General features: G+C 44.4%; 1 protein-coding gene across 2 annotated transcripts in view; it reads left to right on the top strand.

Moving 5' to 3' along the window:
- The window catches only part of DOCK2 (dedicator of cytokinesis 2), a 443,384-nt gene that overhangs the window by 5,620 nt on the left and 419,047 nt on the right, over positions 1–18,717 (top strand). For both annotated transcript variants that reach the window (XM_032252751.1, XM_032252750.1), the window contains exon 2: positions 11,534–11,617. In XM_032252751.1, the coding sequence (XP_032108642.1) occupies positions 11,534–11,617 (84 nt within the window). The remainder of the gene's footprint in view (positions 1–11,533; positions 11,618–18,717) is intronic.

Genomic DNA, 18,717 nt, shown 5'->3' with positions numbered 1-18,717 from the left:
TGCATTTGAATTGAAGACGACTGTGTTTTCTAAGCTCTGCTTCCTCCTGAGATCAGCATCCTATTACTGCTGTCTTTTGAGAAAGGAAATGTAGTCAACAGACTGCTCTGCTAATTTCTGGACCTTTTGATTTGCTGTTGTTTTTTTTTTTTTTTAAAGCTTACAGGCCTTTAATTTAATAGTCAGTTACACATGGGTGCCACAGTCTGTGCTCTGCAGCATATGTTCTGCAAATGGGGAATGAGAGTGCTTATCACCACGCAACTCCAGAGGCATCTGGGTAGAGACACCACAAATGTTCCCTCTAATAGTCACTTTCTCCTTTCTTCCCCCTTCCCTTAATTGGTGTGAACTGAAAAACAGTCAGGCTGTTTTTGTGAGCTGTTTCAGTCCTATTCTGTTGTTAGTTCTCCTTGGAGAAAGTCATTCCTTGTCCCCCTGCCCCCACCAGGTCAACTTCCGCTTTGGTTTAAAGTCATAGTGGCAGAAACTGAGGTTGGAGAAAGTATGACCACTAAGGTGGGCACTTTCCAGAGCCTTCTCCGTTCATCACTCTAGGGCAGTGGTCTGCAAACTTTTCGGCGCCAGGGGCTGGTTTGGTGGAAGACAATTTTTCCACAGTCTTGATGGGGAGATGGGACAGGGCGGGAGGGATGGTTTTGGGAACTGTTCCACCTCAGATCATCAGGCATTAGTTAGAGTCTCATAAGGAGTGTACCACCTAGATCCCTCGCATGCACACTTCACAATAGGGTTTATGTTCCTGTGAGAATGTAATGCCGCTATTGATCTGATAGGAGGTGGAGCTCAGGCGGTAATGCTGGATCACCTGCCACTCAACTGAGCTGTGCAGCTCGGTTCCTAACAGGCCACAGACCAGCCCAGGAGTTTGGGGACCCCTGCTCTAGGGTACTCAGTTCCCCTGACAGCACATGGGCCCTTGGATCACAGCCTAAGCTAAGATGGTGGATGGAGACATAGGTGGACAGTATGATGTGCACACTGTCACAGCACAGGGTCTGAACGGGGTAATAGGCATTTGTTTGGCTGACTTAAGTGGTGCGATGCCAGGCTTAGAGACAGCCTGACTGACATGGTGGGCTGTAGCAGCAGGGCCATCCCAGTGTCAGCTGAACCTTGAGTGTTTGCCTGGAAAGTGGGTTTTTGTGCTGGCTTCCCTGGTGGTGGCAGTCAGGGAAGGACTGTTCAGGTAGAATGAACAGCCAATGCAAAGGTCCTGCGGAGGAAGCCTCTCACGTGTGGGAGGCCAGTGTGGCTGCAGTAGAGTCAGTAAGGTGCAGAGCAGCAGGAAATGGATTCTCTGAGAGAGGCCACAGGGAGCAGTGCCTTGTGGGTATTGTGAAGTCTTTGGCTTTTACTCTGAATGGGGGAACACTGCAGGGTTTGGAGTAGAATTGTAGAATGATCCGTCTTATGTTTAAAAGGATTGATCATAGCAGTTTTATGGTGAATTAATCGGGGGAATTAAATGTGGAAGTAGGGGGACCAGTTAGGCAGCAACAGCGATAACTCAGGCAAGAGATGGCAGCAGCGCGCAGCAGGAGGGAGCAGTGGAGACGGGTGAGATGTACTTAGATTTGGGGTGTATGTGTTGCAGGTCAAGCAAATGGGGGTTTCCTCATTGGAATGGATGTGTGTATGAGAAGGAGAGAGGGGCCACTGGTGACTCTAAGGTTCCTGGTCTGAATAGCTGGAAGAATGATAACTGCATGGAGGCCTTCCCTAGTGTAAACCTTGATCTAAGTGGTCATCAGCGTTGACATAGATCATACCATTGCCTCACCTTTTATAGCATGGTACATTTTTTTTTCTAAATTTTACTGAAAGTTCCAGGATACAAGTGCAGCATATGCAGGTTTGTTACACAGGTATACATGTGTCATGGTGGTTTGCTGCACCTATCATCCTCTCATCTAGGTTTTAAGCCCCGTATGCATTAGCTATTCATCCTAATGCTCTCCCTCCCCTCACCCCCCAGCCCCAGACAGGCCCTAGTGTGTGATATTCCCCTCCTTGTGGCCATGTGTTCCCATTGTTCAACTCCTACTTATGAGTGAAAATTTGCAGCATTTGGTTTCCTGTTCTTGTGTTAGTTTGTTGAGAATGACGGTTTCCAGCTTCATCCATGTCCCTGCAAAGGACATGAACTCATCCTTTTTTATGGCTGCATAGTATTCCATGGTGCATATGTGTCACATTTTCTTTATCCAGTCTATCATTGATGGGCATTTGGGTTGGTTCCATGTGTTTGCTATTGTAAATAGTGCTCAGTAAACATACATGTGCAGTGTCTTTATATTAGAATGATTTCTATTCCTTTGGGTATATACCGAGTAATGGGATTACTGGGTCAAATGGTATTTCTATTTCTAGATCCTTGAGGAATTGCAACACTGTCTTCCACAATGGTTGAACTAATTTACACTCCCACCAACAGTGTAAAAGTATTCTTATTTCTCCACAGCCTCACCAGCATCTATTGTTTCATGACTTTTTAATAATCACCATTCTGACTGGCATAAGATGGTATCTCATTGTGGTTTTGATTTGCATTTCTCCAATGATCAGTGATGTTGAGCATTTCTTCATGTTTGTTGGCTGCATAAATGTCTTCTTTTGAGAAGTATCTGTTCATATTGTTTGTCCACTTTTTGATGAGTTTTTTTTTTTTTCTTGTAAATTTGTTTAAGTTCCTTGTAGATTCTGGATATTAGACCTTTGTCAGTTGGGTAGATTGCAAAGTTTTTTCTCCCTTTCTGTAGGTTGCCTATTCACTCTGATGATCATATCTTTTGCTGTGCAGAAACTCTTTAGTTTAATTAGATCCGATTTGTCAATTTTGGCTTTTGTTGTAATTGCTTTTAGTGTTTTTGCCATGAAGTCTTTGCCTATGTGTATGTCCTGAATGTTATTGCCTAGATTTTCTTTTAGGGTTTTTATGGTTTGGGGTTTTACATTTAAGTTTTTAATCTATCTTGAGTTAATTTTTGTATAGCTGTAAGGAAGTGGTCCAGTTTCAGTTTTCCGCATATGGCTAGCCAGTTTTCCCAGCACTGTTTATTAAATAGGAGATCCTTTTTCCATTGCTAATTTTTGTCAGGTTTGTTGAAGATCAGATGGTTGTAGATGTGTGGTGCTATTTCTGAGGTCTCTGTTCTGTTTCATTGGTTTATATGTCTATTTTGGTACCAGTACCATAGCACAGTACACTTACAAAGCCCTTGTGTTACATGTTTAGCCCTCACAGACACCCTAAAACAAATAACCTCTGTCTTCATTTCACAGGTGAAGAAACGGAGGCGTAGGTCTATGAGGTCTTGCTGAAATGCAGCCTGTTCCAGGCAGCTTTATCATACCTCACTCCCTCTATTTTATGGGAGTTGCCCACTTTCACCTTGTCTTTTAGTTAGGTAACTGCCTGTCATCTTCCCAACTAGATGGTGCATTGTTGGAGGGCCGAGCTGTATGGAGGGTCAACTTTGAATCCATTCAGCTCCAAGGCAATATCAGGAATGTGGTAGGTCAGAGAAACTAATCATTTTTGTAGCATAGGTCCCCTTGGGAATCCAGTGGCAGCTAGAAACTCCTCTTCCCACAAAAATAGGCACATACGCAGTTCTGCATTGCAGTGTCACCAAAACCCATTCATGGAAGCCAGTTAAGGTCTCTGGTAAAATATGCTCATTTTACTATGTAACTATTTAGTAAACAAATACAATAGGCATAGCCAAAGCATTCTGCCCAAGGTATGAATTCTTGAAGCCAGGAGCTGTCAAGAGTCAGAAAACAATTCTTATATTCTGTTCAGATCAATTAATTTCAATAATCCTGTGCTGAGTGATGGTCTTTAGTTAGGTATTGGGTCCCAGAGATGAATAAAACAGTCTATGCCTCAGGAAGCTTATAGTCTAATCATAATCTCTCTTTCTGAATGAGGCAGCAGATAGTACCATTATGAGTACTAATATCCCCATTGGACAGGTTGGGGGCAGTGCACCCTTTGCTTCATGTTACTACAGCTGCCATTATCCCCTTCATACTTCCTTGCAGCCTGGTGTTGAATGATCTGGGCACCTCTGTAGAATGTAAGCTCCATGATGACAGGGCCATGTCTCTTGGTCTTCTTCAGCACAGAGCAGGTGCCCAGAAGTTGTTGATTGGATGGATGAAGAAGTAAATTGATAGGAGGATGGATAGTTGTTGATTAGATGGATGGGTGGGCAGATGGATGATAGATAGGTGAGTGGATGGATGGAGGGGTGAGTGGATGAGTGGAGAGGTGAGGGGGATGGGCAAAGGTTAGGGGTTGGAGGTTTTAAAATTTTCTGGTGGCCTTATAGGATTCAGACAGACTGAGTTTCCCCATCTTGCCTTTATCTTCCCACCCCATCCCTTTCCCTGTCAGGAGGCAAGGTCCTATGACAGCACCACAGCACAGCAATAGTTCAAGAGTATTCTTGAACTCTTCTACAAACAGTGGACCCCTGTGGATGGCCACTGTACCAAGCTCCCCAGTTCTCCATGGGACTCCATTAAGATGGCCCTGCCAAACGTCCCTCACACATCAAACTGATTTCCCCTCTCTCCTCCCTGCCCTTATGCCCTCTCCCCACCTCCTTGGCGGTCTCAGTCCAGTTCCTCCTCTTGCCTCCAGTCTCACTTCCTTAGTGGGGCCTCTTTTTCCCTCTGAGAGCCCACAGCTGCTGTGGCTTGCAGTTTAGCCCCTCACTTCTAAAGACAGCTCTTTGTTTCTTGTGTGTTTATTTTGTCTCTTTAACTAGATTTCATGGAAGCTCAGGAGAGCAGGAGCCATCCCCTTTCACCCCACTTTTCTAACCTGCAGGATCCTGCAGAGTGTCAGACACTCTCTGCATTTGGGGCTGGAGGGCTGATTTGGTTGATTTCACCATAAACTCTGTCTTCCAACTCTGTAGTGTGTGTGTGCCTGTCTAAATGCAGGAGTGTGTGAAAATGTGTGTGTGAGTGTGCCTATGGGAGTACTAGAATGGAGAGAGTGAAATCCAGCGTGTTGTTTCAGAGCAGGATTTATCAACCTTGGCATTATTAACATTATGGGCCAGAAGTCATTGTTATGGGGCTGTCCTGTGCACTGTAGATGTTCAGCAGCATCTCTGGCCTCTACCTACAAGAGGATAGTAGCACTAACACCCCTGACTCCCTTCCCCCAGGTTGGGACAAGCAAAAATGTCTCCAGACATCAACAGATGTCTCCTCCAGTGGGGCAAATTCACTCCCAGTGTAGAACTACTGTTCTAGAGAATTGATTGGAATCCTAACTTTCCTTTTGCTGGCTGGGCATGTCACTGACTCGCTAAAAACTGAGCACTACAATATGCAGCCCATAAGGTTGTTACCACCATCCAGTAAGAGGCCTAACACGCCTGGCACAGCACAGGGCTAACTGCATCTCCGCTCATCAGAGGCGATGTGAGTGTGGTGTGTAGCTGAGGGTGTGTGCTCCGGAGCCGGCCTGTCTGGGGTGAAATCCTCACCTGGGTCCTTCTTTGCTGTGACACTCCAGGATGTTTACTTGGTCTTGTACTACCTCAGTTTCCTCATCTGTAAAACAGAGACGATAGTAGTCATACCCACCCCAAGAACTGCAGATTCACCATTAAATGGGTGGCTGTGTGTAAAGCCCTTGGAATAGTGTTTGATACACAGGAAGTGTTCGGCAGAGGTTAGCTGTTCTTGTGATTTCTCTGCTGTTTCCTGGTGGGTGGAGGAACACCTCCTTCTCCTGGGTTCCCTCTGGCTGTAATTCTTCTGCTTCATTCGCTGCTGACTAATGCTTGGGTTTGAGCTCTGGGTTGGCTGCCAGAAGCTTCTGCTAGGTCATCGCAGTCACCTTCCTGGATGCAATGTCAGGATGCTGCCTCAGTGCTGAAGCTGTCAACACCTGTCCAGAGACTTCAGGCACACTGCTTGCGCATTTCAATGAGTGCATTTCACTTGAATCCAAAGTGGACCTGCTAGCTAGATCTATTTCCCCCTGGAGTGGAGACTCTCCAAATCCCGGCTCAGGGACTGGAGAAGTGAGCTTCAGGCAATTATATTCTTTCTCCATTATTGCTTTTGTTCCTCTTATACAGCCACTTGTCTAAACTCTATTAACACTTGGTGTTGGCTGAAGCTTGTGTTTTCAAACATGTCAGCAGATGGCAGGGCCCCAGATGAGGTACAAATCCATCTTGAAGGGTCACAGAGCACTTGATGGCTGCAATCAAAATTGGCAGCCAAGCTGGGTCAGCATCTCTTGAAGCAATCTTGAGAAATGCAAGAAAGAATACAGCTAGAAGAAGGGACATACCTGCTCTTCATGTTCATTCATGTCCCTTCCGTCCAATGAGCATTTCGTAACCACTCAATAAATATTGACTGCACTTCTATGGGCCAGGTGCTAGGAATTCAGTGGTCAACAAGATGGGCTCAGTCTCCGTCCTTACTGAGGCTGGAGGGAAAGACGAGACATAAACAAGTCCAGTGTATGTATAATAGAGTGCGGTGCCAGCGATGGCCTAGTGAGGAAGCAGGGACTCTGGACTCCACCCTGGGTTTGAATCCACTTTCTGCCACTTTCTGTGTGGCTATGAGCAAGTTCCTTAACATTTCTTTGAGTTTCTTGTATGTTACAGGAAGAGTAATACCTTCAGGTTACTATGAAGATTAAATGGGCCGATACAAGTAAAGTGCTAGGGACTTTTTTTCCTTCGTTTTTCTTTTTTTAGCTGGCGTCTTGCTTTGTCACCCAGATTAGAGTGCAGTGGCACAGTCTTGGCTTACTGCAACCTCTGCATCCCAGGTTCAAGTGATTCTCCTGTCTCAGCTCCCTGAGTAGCTGGGACTACAGATACACCCCACCACACTCAGCTAATTTTTGTATTTTTAGTAGAGATGGAGCTTTATCATGTTGACCAGACTGGTCTCAAACTCCTGACCTCAAGTGATCCACCTGCCTCCCAAAGTGTTGGGATTACAGGCATGTGCCTCCACACCTGGCAGTAGTAGGGATTTTATCTGTCTTATCTAATACTGTGACTGCAGTACTCAGAGCAGTATCCAGCACACAGTAGGTACTGCTCACTGTGTCTATAGTACTTAGGACAGTACCTAGCACACAGTAGATGTTCACATGAGTATCTGTTGAAAACACCATGGAGTATGTACTTGGCATATAAAATGTACTCAGTAAATATTTACCATTTTTCTTAGGAAGCAGGGTGTGCAGTGGTTAGAATTTAGACTTCAAGATCTATCTATTTATCTTATCAGGTGGAAAAGTTTTTTACCCACCCCTTCCTCAGTTTCCTTATATATACATCAGAGAAAAGCATTGAACTTATCTCCTAAAATTGCACAAAGCACAGAGACCCTTCTTTAGTTGTTTCTATGAGCCACTGTGCTAGAACAATGGTGTTTGCTTTCACCTTATTTCCCTCTATTTGGACTCCTGATGAATAAAGTGCAATATGTTTAGGTATGGAACTGGTAGCTAATCAGTGAATTCGATTTCCAGGGTTGCTAAAAGTCCCATCTGCCTCAAAATAGCAGTCCAGTGGCTTGCCAATCTGAGATTTCCAATATGAGTCCTTGTTGGAGTCAGTGACCCAAGATGGCTCCAGTACTTGGGGATATCCCTTTGATCCTTGGCCATAAATGCTTTAGTCTGGGTGGGCTTGTCAGGATACCAGTTGCTGCTTTGGTTCCTAGGTATAGTGCTTGGTACAAGGAGAGGCCAAGTATTCCAGGGAATGTGTAGTATTCCCCAGAGCTTGGTGACCTTGCATGAGGGAGAAGCTGGAATGGGTATTTGTGGGAATGGCCAAGGGCCTGAGGGGCTGTGGGGAGGCTTCCCCGATTTGTCTGTCTTTTGTGGACAGGCACTGGCCAGGGTGGAGCCAGCTATGATTTCTTCCTCTTGTTTTTCTACCTTTTTCATTACTTGTTCAAAAGTTGAGAGTGGTTAGGCCCATCTTAGGCTGGTCAGAAGCAAACTGAAAGACAGAGATAAGCCATCAAACTTAGCCGAGGGGCATTCTGGCTTGGAGCTTCCTGTTAGTTATCTAGAAGACTAAACAGAATTGGGTATTCATAGGCAAAGCCACTTCCTTTGTCAGTCATGTCTGTTTTTCTTCAAATGGAGCCTTAAGAGGCACTTATGCAAAGACAGAAATAGATTTATAAATTAAGTGTCAAAGTTAGTTACTTTCATTTTGTAATCAGTAAGTACTTGGAATGAATATGGATCTTCACCTTGAATACCCAATTTCAAGATCTGTCCAGGATGTCTTAAGCCAATCTACTGGCATCTTCTCACCTGACGTTGCTGGGCAGAGGACGAGGGAAGAGATTCCCAAGGAAAGCAGGGAGGAGCTGGTCAGGGAGCAACACACAGTTGTGCCCCACCTCCAAATATCTGATGGACACGCCTGATTTGCTCGTGCTCCAGAGACTAACACACATCGTGCATGGTTTTCTTTTGTTGGAAACCTCAGTCACTTCCACTGTCCTGTCTAGTTCCACTGCCAAGTCCCCAGGCTGACCACATGGGCTGGAAGAGCAGGGAGCAGAGTTTACCCAGTGAGGACACCAGCAAACTGGAGTGTGTCCAAGAGACAGCAGCCTATGTGGGGAGAGGGTTTGAAATCAGGCCAAGTGCAGAGGGAATGAAGAGACAGGCTGCATTTATGCAGGAGGAGAGAAGCCTCAGCGTCCCCTGAGGGCCCTCTCAAGGTTTGCTTTTGGACAAAGATTAATTTGATTAAGTGTTGGTCGACAGAGCCATTGGTTGCAAACTGCAGGAAAGTAGATTTTAAGGTGACGCAAAGCTCTGAATGAGTGAGCCTTGTTCAGGAGATAATATAAGACTAATAAAAAGAAAAGTGACTACCATTTACTGAGCACTTAATATGGCTGGACATGAAATCAAGTCGTGTATGGCATTAATCTCAGCTGAGCCTCCCAGGAACCTGATAAGGTAGAAACCATTATGTCTTGCATTCTATAGTCAGAGGAGCTGAGGCTCAGGGAGATGCAGACGCGTGCTCAAGCAGGCTGCCCCTGGTTCCTACAGTGCCTTGTGTGGATTACAAAAAGATACCCCTCCTCTGGTGGGCACAGTTCCAGGGCAGGGTGAAAGCCTTGGCAAGCAGATCATAGGTTGAGTGCCAGCCTTCACTGCTCTCTGGCTGGATGGCCTTTTATGCTGCAGCCCTAGGCTTGAGGCCAGAGTCAGGAAAGGACAGAACTGGCCTCAAAAGCCACATCTGTCTGGCTCCAGAGATACTAGCTCTTAACTCCTGAGCTTTACCATTTCTCAGGATGGAGACCTCATTTCTCTGAATGCACACGAAGGGAGGTTAGGGATACGGGGCACACCTGGGAGTAGAGGAGACAGTCTATGCTCCATTCCATTTAAGCATCCTAATAACCCTGTGAGATAGGTACTGTTAACATCCCCTTGTAAGAAAGTGAGGCCCACGGAGCTGAAGTCATTTGCCCAGGATCACACAGGAGTGAGTAGCAGAGCTGGGGTTTCTTCTAAACCACTCTGCTCTTTTTTTTTTTGAGATGAGTTTCGCTCGTTCCCCAGGCTGGAGTGCAATGGCATGATCTCGGCTCACTGCAACTTCCACCTCCTGGGTTCAAGTGATTCTCCTACATCAGCCTCCCGAGCAGCTGGGATTACAGGCATGCACCACCAGACCCAGCTATTTTTTTGATTTTTGGTAGAGACAGTGTTTCTCCATGTTGGTAAGGTTGGTCTCAAATTCCTGACCTCAGGTGGTCCACCTGCCTTGGCCTCCCAAAGTGCTGGGATTATAGGCACGAGCCACTGTGCCTGGCCCGCTCTGCTCTTTTGATGTGGTTTAGGCAGACGTGTTGGGGAGGTAGGGCTGGGGGAAGAAGGGGAGAGAGAGGGAAGGAAGGGAAGGAGGTAAGTGGGAGGAGGCAGAGATGAATGAGAGTTAGAGACTAGAGGTGATGCCTGTGATGCAAAAGAATCTGCTCAGACCCCACGGGCATTTCACCCAGCTTGTGCATAGGGGTTAGACACATAGCAGCACTGGCCATTTGGACCTTGGTCCGCAAAGTTAAAAGGAGGTAATTATGAAGAGGTGTGCCTGTAGAGTAGCGGAGTGAGAAAGAGCACGGGCCTGTACTCCCAGCCCCAGCACTGTGTGACCTTGGGCAATGCAAGTAACCTCTCCGTGCCTGAGTTTCTGTATCTGAAATTTGGAAATAATAAGACTTCTCACTTGCAAGGAGTATTGTGAGAATTAAATGAGTAAATGTCATGTCTGGGTTACAAGTGATTGCTAAATACTAGTTCTTATTAGGATCCACACTAATAACCCTCTTTCAGAAAAGTGAGACTTGCCTATGTTTAGTTCCTCTTTAGGAAAAATAACCTTTTTAGAATGGTATCTTCTTATCTTAGCTCCCCACCCAACCTTATGGGGTGGTAAAAGTGGCACAATAATGCCTACTTTAAAAATGGGGAAACAGATTCAGAGGGAAAGTGAGACTGTTTTGTAGCTGTTACCTGCTAGAGTGGGTTTAAAAGAGTCTGGAGTTGTAGCTGCTGACTGTTGTGTAAGCAGCAGCAGGGCTGAGGGTGTCATGAGGGACTGGAGCTCACACTGGGGCCTTCCTCCTGGTAAATCTCCTACACAGGAGATTGCATAGCTCTGTCCATCTTCACAGTGGTGTGGTGCCAGTTGGGGAGGGAGCCCATCTCAGCTGGCCCTGCCTCCAGGAAGCCTCCCCTGGCACCCATGCATGGCTCTAGCATGCCACTCATGTGCTCTCAAAGCCCCTGTACTCCCTGAGCCCAGACCATCCATCTGGTTCTTGCAGGTGGACCTGTCAGATTCTTCCATTAGAATGCAAGACCCTGGCTGTCTAATTCTGCCATTTGGTTACTGGTTATGGAGCACTGCAATATGGCAGGTTCTTCACATGCCGGGACTCACTTTCTTTCTCATAGTAACTTGCCATAGATCCCTGGGGTGCCTGAGCTGGAACTCAACCCCAGGCCTGGCTGAAGGAGGGGCTCCAGCTCTCAGAGGCCACAGCTACCTGGCTCTCCTGCCATTCTGTTTACCGGTGCATATTTCCCACCTACGATAGCACCTCACCACACTTTAGGTGCTTAGTATGCAGTTGTTTCTTTTTAATTGTAGCAAAACATGCATAACAAACAATGTACCATTTTAACTCCCTGGTGTACAGTAAGAGGCCAGTCCATTCAGGCTGAATGTAGGGCCTGTGTTGCGGAGAGGTCAGCTTTGGTTAATATGGGAAGGCCTTGGGAGCCAGGCTGAGTCTGGAATGACTCTTGTGGCAGTCAATAGGTTTCTGTGTTGGTTTTGTTTAGTCCAAGCAGGCTGCGTGGGTGTGGGATGGACTTGAGGCAGGGGTAGCAGGAAGAAGCAGAGACTAAAGAGATCCAGAGTCTCACCTAGCTGTCTTTCTTTCTATTTCACAGCCATCTACAACTTCCAAGGCAGGGGAGTCCCCCAGCTCTCCCTGCAGATCGGCGATGTGGTGCGAATACAGGAGACATGCGGAGGTGAGTCGCTGGCCCACGCCCCAGATGCTGGACCCTTGGCTGGTGGAAGCCCATAGTACACCCAGGCCCTTCAATCCACTCTCTCAACCTGCAACTGTGTGGTCTGTTTAAAAACATTTTGGTAATGCTAGTAATTAGAACTTACTAAACAGAAATGCTTTGTCATTTTAGGAATGCATGTTTCATAGCAAAAGCCTAACTGGGTGGTTCGATGTTTGTTATGCTCTACATTTGCCTCAGCCATGGGACTCTTCAGCTTGTGACCCTTGCTAGATACAGTTCTTTATTAGTATTAATATCATGGCAAAAGGAAATAAGCATCATTAGAGTTTGGAAGGGTCCCATAAATCACACTTCTAATTCCAGGAGAGCTGACGTGCACAGTTGTATGGTTTGTTTACAGCACAAAGGCACCCAGCCCAGGGAGCAGGAGCTCACACTCCTCCCCAAGCTGGGAGCCCTGTCCTGGGCAATATGGTAGCATCTCTTTCTTTCTCCTACAAAGGTGCCCTTGCCTTGTGAAGCCAGCTGTGTACTGGCCTGTGTCCACCCATGGAGGTGCAGTGGTAGGGAGTGCTTTTCAAAATTTGCACAAAGGCTAATAGCCTTGGACTCACAAGTCAGGCAGTTGGAAATCAATATGTCACTGATAAACTTGATATTGGGAGGATGGCTTGGGCATGAGGACCAAATGAGCTGCTGATCTGTCACCCGCAGTCAGGTGGGCTCCCACCCCTCAATTGGCCCAATCGGCCCACCACAGTTCCCTCCTGTCTGGGCCTGCCGGTAGCTCCTGCTGCACAGAGAGCACAGAGCGTGGGCTTCCTGTGTCTGGGCAGAGTGGCAGAGAAAGAAGAGAGAGTGGACTGAGCTCCTAGGCCTGGCCTCCCCCCAAGTGAATCCATCAGATGAGGCCCTGTGGAGGGAGTGAGGGTCAGGGCGGAGGCTGGTGTGCGACTGTGAAGGAGGACTTTCACAGGGGGCAGCAGTCACCTGCAGGAGTTCTTTGGTCCTTTCCACAGAATAGACTAACTTTTTTAGAACACATGATCCTATTCACTCCTCACCACATCCCACAGGACAGGCGGTGTCATTTCCAGTGCCGGATTAGCTACATGCAACCTCCTAGCCAATGGAGCCCCCAGCTGAGTCTGCAGATTTGTACAAGGATGCTTGTGTAAACACATACACAGGTACACAGACACACGCAAACCACACGTGCACGTAGATACAACAAAAAACATACAGAAAACCATTCTGGGGGGAAATAATTTGATATTTGATATTTCAAGACAACTTTAAAAAGGGGTCATGGAGAAAATGAGAACTTTGTTCATCTTCCTTACACGTATTTTACACTTGAGTATTATTTTTACTTGGGGTTGCAGATGAGGGGATACTGTACACTTTTCAATGTCTAGGGCCTGGAAGGTTCACAATCCAGTCCTGTTGAAACCTTTTACACATGGAGTGGACAAGACTGGAGGAGAGAGGTGGGGACGCTGTCCTAGAGAATGGGGTCTGTGACTGCAGGCACCCTGCCTCCTGCCCACAGCATAATCCTATCTTTTACAAATCTAGTTCTGTCCAGTGGCGGATAAGCAAACTGTAGGTGACTACCAAGGGCAAAGAATGAAAACAAAAACAGCAGCAACTCTCCTCAGTGCCTCTTACATGCTACTAGATGCTAATCCTGAGAAGCAGGCACAAGACCTCATGTTTGCAGGTGGGAGGCAGGGAAATGACCCATCTAAGGTTGCATAGTGAGCCAGTGGCTTTTGATATTTTGAGATGTAGTCTCGCTCTTGTCTCCCAGGCTGGGGTGCAGTGGTGTGATCTCGGCTCACTGCAGCCTCCACCTCTGCCTCCCAGATTCAAGCAATTCTCATGCCTCAGCCTCCTTAGTAGCATGGATTACCTGCATATGCCACTACACCTGGCTAATTTTTGTATTTTAAATAGAGACGGGGTTTTGCCATGTTGGCCAGGCTGGTCTCAAACCTCCTGGCCTCAGGGCATCCACTCACCTTGGCCTCCCAAAGTGCTGGGATTACAGGCATGAGCCACCGCGCCTGGCCCCAGTGTCTCTTTTCTCATACCCAAGCTCACACTCTTTCCCCCACTTATGCCTGACAAAACAGTGACAAGGCCTTGGTCATTATTTTCTGTGTCCTACATTGTGAAACAGAGATGGGTATTTTTCTCTTCGTTTTTTTGCAGATTCCCTGGATAGAAAGCTTGAGGGAATAACCCTCCCACACAGGCTGCCATAGTCAGATCCTTAGCAGTACCTTTCCCTGGCCTGGTGCCCTGAACTTTAGGAAGGCTCTTCTGGTGGACTCAAGCCACCTTTGTTCATCTCTAGGAAACCTTTGTTCTTTCTTTGGTTCTGGCTCTCCATTTCTAATTCAATTTTATTAATCTTTTAATGTATCTTTATAAATTAGTCACAATACTTTGCTGGAAAAACCTGGATATATTCATGTGTTAAATGGCTAATAATTTATTAATTCTTTGAAAAGACAGTGTTCAGAAGTCTGCTAGAATGATTCTAGCTATCTGAGGAAATAGCATATCTTGTGGTATGCGCATTATTGGGACTTCTCATGCATACACTCATGCCCATGCAGAGTTTTCAAACTGGAATTTAGGGGATCCAAAAGCTTCTTGGGGTACCTTGAGTGGCAGAAAGAAATGGAGTTGGAGGGAGCCTGAGAGCAGGCCTGGTGTTGTCTGCTTTGCTGATGGGGTGTGTGGTTCTGATTGAAAAAAAAAAAATGGTTCCTCCAAAAATATAAAAGATGTGAAAACCACATGTTTTCAAATGTTAGTCAAAAATTAGTCAAACTGTATAGTAGAAAGAATATGGGTGTGCCCGTGAAACCTTCTTATATAAAATGATTTCAAAAACAAAATCCAGCCAATTGAGAGAGGATTGATAATAAAGGAATATAGGATTAAAAAGCTGTGATAAAAGAAAATAGCGGCCAATATTGGGTCCAAATGAATTAATAAAAATTGATATTAAAAACAGTAGGAATTTCTTGTAGAATGGACAAACAAAAAAAAGCAGTGTTTTATTTTTCCCCCAATCACTTCCTTCAGTCATATTTGGTTGACGTCTTTCGTCATATTTGATGACATCAGAAGACTTCGATCTCATATCCATGTGCTACTCACCTACTTCCTCCCTTTCCCCAGTTCACACAAGACCTGGGGAAGAAGGGAGTTTGGGATGTTTTCTATTCTTTGTCTTCCCTGCTGAAATAGGCCTAATGATTGGCCAGCCACCATACAAATAGTCCTGTAGCTGGAGAATGAGATGCCGGATGCCCCTAACATCATGATATTCATGGCTGCCACAAAGAATGTTACTGTTGGGAACCTAGACAGTATTTTAAAAAATCTAATAAAATTGGGACTTGCAAGGAGATGGAAGAGAATAGCTAACTCAATGACATCACTTTCACAACAAAGTCAATGAATATTAATTGGAAATAAAACACAGAATTTAAAAAAAACCACTTCTATCTTTGAATGCTTTTCATAGCAATTTTCATTTTGGAGAAGTTTTTTAGGAAATCTTATTAGTGATAAACATTGAAGTCCAAATTTTCTTCAGCTTTACTTGGTTTCTTTTTCTGTTAAATGCAAATAAGATTAAATAAAATTTTTATTTACATAGTATCTTTACTATGTGCTTGTTTTTATGAGAGCATTTTAAAAAAAATATTTTTTATTTTTTTATGTGATATTATATGTATATATATATATATATATATATAATGAAGAGTCGGCTGGAATGATATTAACAGTGTTTTTCTATGTAATGGGATTCAGGATAATTCTTTAAGCTTTGATTATGTTTGTACTTTTCTGTTTAAATTCTTTATAATAGCATATATTGGTTTTAGACCAAAAAAAAAAAATAGTCTTTAAGCTGAGTATGGTGGTGTACACCTATAGTCCTAGCTACTTGGGAGGTGGAGGCAGGAGGATCCCTGGAGCCCAGGAGTTCAAGACTAACAAGACCCCATCTCTGAAAAATAAGGCAAAAAAAAGTACAAAGAATAAAATAACAATCACTTACATTCCAACCACCCATAATTATTGCCAACACCTGAGGATATTTGCTTCCAAAATATAAGACTGCATTATGATTACTGTTATTATTATTGAGATGGGGATTTCTCTTTGTTGTCCAGGCTGGTCTCCAACTACAGGGTGCAAAAAGTCCTCCTGCCTTGGCCTTCCAAGTACGTGGGATGCATGCCACCTTGCCGGGCTTCCAATAGTTTTAAAATCTTCCCTACCACCCCCAATAAAGAAATGAAAAGAGCACTGGCTTTTGAATCAGAAAGTTATTCCCTCCTTCTGCTACCCACTAGTGGAGAAATCTTGGGTATGTAAGCTGTAGGTTTCTCATCTGTCAAGTTGGTTGTTTGCACCTTGCTCCTAAACTTGTTATGAGGATAAAATAAGAAAAAGTTAAAGAAGCTGTCTAGCACCAGCCTGGCTCATAGAAGGTGCTCTGTGTTTGTTAATTTCATCCTGTCCCCCGTTATGTAGTGCTGTACCAAACCTGGCAAATACATATTTTTACAACTTGGCCCAGAAGCTGAATCTTTGCCTGGAATGGGTGAGGCTAGCCCCTCCTTGCCTATGTACTAAATTTACTCAGCTGGATGAATAGGGAAAGCAGGACCCTAACCTGGAAGCTTAGACATGAGTGAATTTCAGTTTTTATTTTAAAGAGAATATATTGTTATGATAAAAACTCACTTAGTTCAAGATGATATTCATGCTTGGCCATGCTAAGCCTTAGACATCAAATGCTGACTTCATTGTCCATATATCTCTCATGCTCCCTCTTCTACTCAGAGGCAGCATAAACATTCTGTGTTTTAGATGTGGAAAACACATGTAAGTACATTGAGCAGTAGGAATTCCTCATAGAAGGGACAAACATAAAAAAAGCAATATTATTTTATTTCCCCCCCTGTCACTTCCTCCAGTCGTATTTGGTTGACATCTTTCCTGATATTTGAGGACATCAGAAGATTTCAATCTCATATGTCCATTGTGGAGCTCACCTACTTCTCTTTCCCCAGTTCAAACAAGACCTGGGGAAGGAGGGAGTTTGGGCTGTTTTCTTTCCAACTCTTTGTCTTCTCTGCTAAAATAAGACCTCTATGATCAGCCAGTCCACCTTAAAAATAGCCATGTAGCTGGGAAATGAGATGCCAGATGCCCCTGACATCTTTGTGTGAAGCTCCTGAAATGCACCCATACTGTACTTGGATGTAGTTTTAGGGTGGAGGAACTGTATCATGCCCTCCTAAGGCAAGAACTTCCTACCTGCAAAGGCTGAGCCCAGGAGTTCGAGGCTGCAGTGAGGCATGATTATGCCACTGCATTCCAGCATGGGAGACAGAGTGAGACCTTGTCTCTAAAAGCAAACAAACACACACAATAAAATTAGTTGAAGGAGTGAGAGAGGAGATGGATAGAGGATCCTCTGCTTTTTAAAAATAATGCATTGCTTTTGTTGATGCTATTTTCTAGAAATGCAACTACATGCTCTATATACTATTCTTGTGTTCTCCCAGAGTGCTTTCTAAGTGAACACACATCTATTATCACATTGTTGGTTTGGCTGCAAAAACTTGGCATGATGAGGTTTGGAATCTACCTCTCACAGAGTAGGGTACACTCAGAGCCATGGCAGTGGCTTCCATGCTAGTAACTCCTTTGAGGGTGATCTTGGCCTATCAGAATTCTTTGCTTTTAGTATAAGTGAGGACTTTATGAGCACTTAACAGGAAATCTTTTTAAAGCATCACCTTGCAAGGTGATAGTCTTTTGTTCAGCGCTGCTGTAGTGACAGGTCACTTTGAAAAGGACTCAATTTTCTTCAGTAATGCTACTCCATTATCAGCAGTGTGTATGTGAAGTTTTCTTCCTTTCTGAATGAGGATGAGGCTAAGAAGTTAGTAAATTTCCATTATGTTTCATTTGAGGCATGTCTATGTGCTTTGTTGTTATAGAAATATGTTGACTAACTTTAGTGAAAAAACAAAAATGATATTCCAAATCCATAGGTCCTGAAAATAAAATAGAAAATATGCCCACGTTTCTCTGTATTATTATTTTCACTGATTTTCTTTTTAAAGAATAGTATCTACTAACTCTTTTGGACACTGGACAAACTGATATTTTAATCCAGTGTAAGCCTGATGAGAAACTATTATTATTCTCACGAGACATGGGGCACTGTTATTCCCATTTTATAGATGAGGAGACTGAGGCTCAGAGAAATGCATTAACATGTCCATGATCACACAGTTAAATAGCAGATCTCTATCAAATTAAGACTTTGATTACAGAGCTCATACTTTTTAATTTTTTTAAAAATTGTGCATATTTAAGGCATATAACATGATGTTATGAGATACCGGTAGTAAAATAGTTACTATGGTGATACAAATTAACATATCCATCATCTCATGTAGGTACCCATTCTTTTCTGTTTTTGTTTTTGTGGCATCAGCAGCTGAAATCTAATCACTTAGCAGAAGTCTCAAATATAGTACAATTTTATTGATTATAGATACCCTGTTACAATGAATCCCGGGGGATTTCTTCCTGAAAGCATGTAGCCCAGTGCAATATACATAGTTGGTACACAATTAATGTTGATTGAACTTGAATCTAGGAGCCAGAATGAGAATACTAGGTGTAAGTGGCAGCAGAATCCTGTCATCAGGAGTGAGCTGCAACTCTGAGAATCCGGAAACCTATAAGATGTACACACATAACCGAGTTTTGAGGGTCAGAGCAGGCAAACTCCTTGGATCCAGGAAGACAAGGCACCCTAATGGACTCCGTATCACAGAGATGCAGATATGGACATGAGCTTTGTGTCAGGACCATCAATTGGTACCTTGATTGTTTTTCTAATTTTGGTGGATTTTAGTGGCTTTGGTCATCATGTGGGTTCAAGTCACTGCTACCAGATGACCTTATCTGTATTTGTGTTCTAACTCCATCACATGGGAGACAATGTGGCCAACCAGCTTTAAGGATTGACTTTGCAAGTC

Source organism: Sapajus apella, unplaced genomic scaffold (genome assembly GCF_009761245.1).
Source record: "Sapajus apella isolate SASKATOON/1434 unplaced genomic scaffold, GSC_monkey_1.0 scaffold79, whole genome shotgun sequence".
Classification (NCBI taxonomy): domain Eukaryota; kingdom Metazoa; phylum Chordata; class Mammalia; order Primates; family Cebidae; genus Sapajus; species Sapajus apella.
This window is presented reverse-complemented; position numbering and strand designations above follow the sequence as displayed.